The 4,834-nt window shown below is 37.4% G+C and overlaps 1 protein-coding gene across 1 annotated transcript in view; it reads right to left on the bottom strand.

Moving 5' to 3' along the window:
* LOC107551442 (dual specificity protein kinase CLK4-like) overlaps positions 1 to 4,543 on the bottom strand; it is a gene marked incomplete at its 5' end in the record, with an annotated part of 138,892 nt that extends 134,349 nt beyond the window's left edge. The window contains 10 exons of the mRNA XM_016233045.1: positions 379 to 469; positions 842 to 921; positions 1,036 to 1,118; positions 1,236 to 1,365; positions 1,747 to 1,841; positions 1,939 to 2,105; positions 2,274 to 2,390; positions 3,251 to 3,317; positions 3,623 to 3,713; positions 4,274 to 4,543. Coding sequence (XP_016088531.1) covers positions 379 to 469; positions 842 to 921; positions 1,036 to 1,118; positions 1,236 to 1,365; positions 1,747 to 1,841; positions 1,939 to 2,105; positions 2,274 to 2,390; positions 3,251 to 3,317; positions 3,623 to 3,713; positions 4,274 to 4,543 — 1,191 coding nt within the window. The remainder of the gene's footprint in view (positions 1 to 378; positions 470 to 841; positions 922 to 1,035; positions 1,119 to 1,235; positions 1,366 to 1,746; positions 1,842 to 1,938; positions 2,106 to 2,273; positions 2,391 to 3,250; positions 3,318 to 3,622; positions 3,714 to 4,273) is intronic.
* Between the last annotated feature and the right edge of the window lie 291 nt (positions 4,544 to 4,834).

The raw sequence follows: 4,834 nt of genomic DNA, 5'->3' as shown, positions 1-4,834 counted from the left end.
CAGAATATATAGGGGAGCGTGGGGCACAAAGTAAAGCGGGGTAAATTGTAACACACATGGTTTAAATATTTCCACACATGCTAGCATAACCAAATTTACAGCATTTACTAGTTACTATATCAACATTATGTAGAGAACAAAAGTGCGCCAAAATTCAAAAGTCTATTGAAGATATCGCTAAACATTTATTTTACTGTAGTAAAATTATATTTCTGGCTTAAGTCAATTTTTAATCTGCGCAACTGGAATTTAAAACTGGTTACTGTCTTCTGATAGTTAGCAAAGCATTAAAAAACAATTTAAACTGCTAAATAACAGATTGGAGATGCAGAAGTAAAAGTAAAAACAAAAACCTCAACTGCCCCAAAACCAACTTACTCTCAGTGGCTTGCACTGCTTCCTAACATAACGTCCCGAGGAGCTGTGAACGTCCCAGTCCAGCTTATCATGGCAAACATATCTCTTCTTCCTGCATAATGAGAAAAAAAAGCAATTTTGATTCTGTATATATACACACACACAATAGCAGAATGTGGAATCAAAGCTAATAAAACAAAGTTCAAACAATAAAATTCTGCAAAAAAGATCAAACTAAGAAGAAACCGCTTTTCAGGGACTTTAAACAAAAGATTCTGCCTCCTTTTGCTATTTTTTTACTGGATAAGGACTTCACACTAATTTCACTCATGGAGAGCATTTTCTAGCAAAGGAAGTATTACAGTTTACTATATTATAGAGCATAACTGCATAATTTATCCATTTCCATGACTTTTCCAGGGCTAAATTACGTTTATAAAATTAAAAACATCAATTACATTTTTAATACAAACATTGAAATTACCTTGTTTTCTGCAGCATGTGTGTCGGTATAGGGCCCAGCACTCGCTCCATCATGGCCAGATGCTCTTTGCTGTCATGAGTCTATAATTTAAAAAACAAAAAAAAACAAAACACAAACTACTAAATAAGTGCTGAATCAACAAGTCATGTGAACCTAAAGTTAACAAATTATCTAATTTGAACTCAGATAATTACCTGAAATAGAGTCGATCCCAGATAATACTCAATAAGAATGCATCCCACACTCCACACATCACAGGAATGACTCCAGCCTAGATCTGTTAGAAACAGACAGATACCTCGGTTATAGCTCACAACACATGCAATCATAGCAAGTGTGCTGTCAATGTACCTCAGAATGTATAAATAAAAACAATGTATCCGTAACTGCTTACCCAGAATAACCTCTGGAGCTCGGTAATGTCGTGTGGACACCACTGAGGTGTGATGCTCATGCTCATATGTTGCATTCCCAAAATCAACTACTTTCACATCAGGATTCTTCAAAGTTCTCTCGTCCCTCTTCTACAATTTCAAACAACACTATTAATTGATTGCACAATGCATGGTAACAAAGCATGTCTGAATCGGTGCGGTTTTTGTTAAACTATTGAAATTATCTATATAAATAGAAATATTTCATGAAAATTTTAAACAAATTTAGAAAAGTTCCACTGGCAACTAAATTAAATAGATTTAAATCGAATTACCACAATTACTAAAACTGAAAAATATTTTCTATATTTTTAGAAATATTTTTCAGTAATAATAGAAATGTTTGATTCTATAAAACCTAATGAAATGACAAAAGCACATACAATTTTTAAATATTAAATATAATCATTTATAGTACATAAATACTACTAAAATAGCACCGATCTGAAAGGAGTCAATGTCTCTCCTTACCATTTTTGGATTGTACTTGATGTCATACTCTGAACTAATAAAGAGGATGTTCTCTGGTTTCAGGTCAGTGTGTGTCAGCTTATTCTTGTGAAGAACTAAGACACAAAGAAGCAAAGAAATGCAAAAGAATAAATCTATGTTTTGTCCAAAATACACAGAAAAAAATTCATTCAAACAAGATCCGTGACTCACATCTGACTGCTCTGATGATCTGGTAGGCCATGTGCCTGATGTGGTTGACAGAGAAGGGCTGAAAGCTATTTTCCTTCAGAAAATCATACGTGCTCAAGCCCAGTAGCTCAAAGGCGATGCAGATGTGCCCGTGGTGATCAAACCAGTCATACATCCGCACACAAGCACTGAAGAAAGGAAAAATAGTTATGAAATACTGCATTGCTAATTTGTAGTATGGACTTCTATACAGCCAGGAGGCTGTAAATTTCCAATTAAGTGTGATATGCACAGCCGTGCATCAGAGGCATAAATTACTTAAGATTTAATTCTCATCTGCTTTCACAGGCACTTACTATCGTCGGTCACAGTCAAGTGAGTTAATCTGCTCCAGCACCTCAACCTCAGACAGAGCTGCATCACGATAGTGCTCAATGTTTTTAATGATCTTCAGCGCAACACGAGCTCCTCCCCTGCAACAGCAACATACAGTAATTTCATTAACACACCAATGGCTGCACTTATTATTGGACACTTAATCAACCAAAGCATTTCTCGAAAAACACTTAACATTTAAAGCTGACATGAAATAAATTATATTTTCTAAACCCATATTATTGATCTTGAAGAGCTAGTTAACCCAAAATGAAAATTTGCTGAAAATGTGCTCACCCTCAGGCAATCTAAAATTTAGAGGAGTTTGATTCTTCATCAGAACAGATTTACAGAAATTTTGCATTCACTTGCTTACCAGTGGATTCTTTGCAGTGAATGGGTGCCGTCAGAATGAGAGTCCAAACAGCTGATAAAAACATCACAATCCACATGAACGCAGTCCATCAGTTAAGGCATTTTAACTTTAAACCACTGCTTCTGGCCAAAATAGTCCCAGAGACCAGAGTTGTGAGAATTATTGTGATGTTTTTATCAGCTGTTTGAACTCTCATTCTGACGGCACCCATTCACGACAAAAGATGCACTGGTGAGCAAGTGATGTAATGCTAAATTTTGCCACATCTGTTCAGATGAAGAAACAAACTCTACATCTTGGGTGTCCTAAGGGTGAGTACATTTTCAGAAATGTTTCATTACCATCTCTTTAAATTTAACAATTAATCTGAGCACATTTTGTTTTTACATTTCTTTTGTCCCTGTAACTCAATTTTCTGGTGAAACGGCATATATATTTCAATAATCAGTTTCATTTTACACCACAATACAGAAGAAAAGATCTGTTGCTATTTCCATTTCACTGCAACCTTTGATTATAATCAATATGGGGTCTTCGAGAGCAATACATTTTAAGATGCTAAAGCGTGGCATGAAGACTTACTTTTCATGATCAATGCACTCCACCACTTTACCAAAGGCTCCCTCTCCAAGTGTGCACACAATCTCATCTATGGGTTTAAAGAAAGACAGTTAGAAACATGGAATTGACACAATGGTCCATCAAACCCTTTCAAAAAATTGCTGCGTTTTGGAACTCTCAAATTAGAAAAGCAACGCATAAATAATCCACAAACATAAGACAATACTAGACTGGTGATACACACATCAGGATAAGTCTAAGTGTTCCGTCACAACTGCTTTTATCAGGACCCCAAAATTAGCATGTAAAATTAGTCTGACCCCAAAACAGTGAATAAGCAGTGAAAGAAATGAAAATATACAGAAGAGAGACAGAAAAGTGTGTATTCTATACATCTTGCTCTCAGCATGTCTCCACTGTGATAGATCAGGTGCCCCTCCTCATCATCCTCAATACTCCTGGATCTTTTCCTGCGATGGCTCCTCTGGAGTTTCAGACCACCGCCATCATCATCATCATCATCATCACCACCATCATCATTAACCCATGAGAATCGTGGGGGACCAGAACGCGCCATTCATTCATTCACGAGTAGGGGGGGGGAAGTGAATCAGCCCATTCAGATACCCGCAGCAGACAGGCCCGGCCACAGGGAGCAGCCAACGCAAATTCAGCCCGCGAGATACACACAGGGCCCACCACATCGTGTGTGTTACAGAAGAAAAACAATGGCAACATATTTTCAGATGAGATACTTTCTCAAACCATTAAGTAGACAATTATAACAATTCATCATTGAAAAACATTCTAGATTTTTATCCCCCCTTCATGAATGAGCTGCTTTAAAACATTTTATGTGCTGTGGATATCAAACTAAAGTTATGTCTTGAGTAAGAACCCTCTTATTATGTCATAATATTAGCATCTTCCTGTCATTCATTCAGACAATACTGGAAATGAGGAACTCTCACAGTGCATATAAACAAGAAAGAAGCCACAGAAAGCACAGTTGCCATGGCAATGGGAGACAGACAGTGGTCATACCGAGTCAGAGTGATGGTGCGAGCGATGGTGCCGGTGCCGGTGTCTGTGCCGGCTGCTCCGCCTGCTGTTGCCAGAGGATTTGCTGTAATGGTGCCAGTCTCGGTCTCTCTCCCGACATCTGGATCCATTCCGGTCTCGGTCTCTCTCCTTGTCTTTACAGGCACCTAGGCTGTCGTCCTCATGGTCTCTGAATACAGCTCGCTTGTCTTTAGTTTCCAATCTTTCATTTGAGCTCCTTGTCTCAAGGTAATGCCTGTTAAGAAAATGCAACTTTTTTTTTATAATAATATATTTTTTCACAACACAAATGCATAGCTACAAATACAATTTCTATTTCTATTTGAGATCTCGAGGTAATGCCTATAAAGAATGCAACAAAAATCTACTGGGTACTGACTGATTCACATTGGACTGAAAATTATAAACATCACTATAGCTATTGACTTTTTTTCTATCCTGTGTCTTTATGAATGAAATTGAGAAGAAAAAAAAATCTTTAATTTGACAAAAATACATTTTAGAACAGGGGTGCCCAACCCTGCTCCTGGCGATCGACTGTCC

The sequence above is a fragment of the Sinocyclocheilus grahami genome, unplaced genomic scaffold, assembly GCF_001515645.1.
Source record: "Sinocyclocheilus grahami isolate Dianchi unplaced genomic scaffold, SAMN03320097.WGS_v1.1 scaffold424.1, whole genome shotgun sequence".
Classification (NCBI taxonomy): Eukaryota; Metazoa; Chordata; class Actinopteri; order Cypriniformes; family Cyprinidae; genus Sinocyclocheilus; species Sinocyclocheilus grahami.
This window is presented reverse-complemented; position numbering and strand designations above follow the sequence as displayed.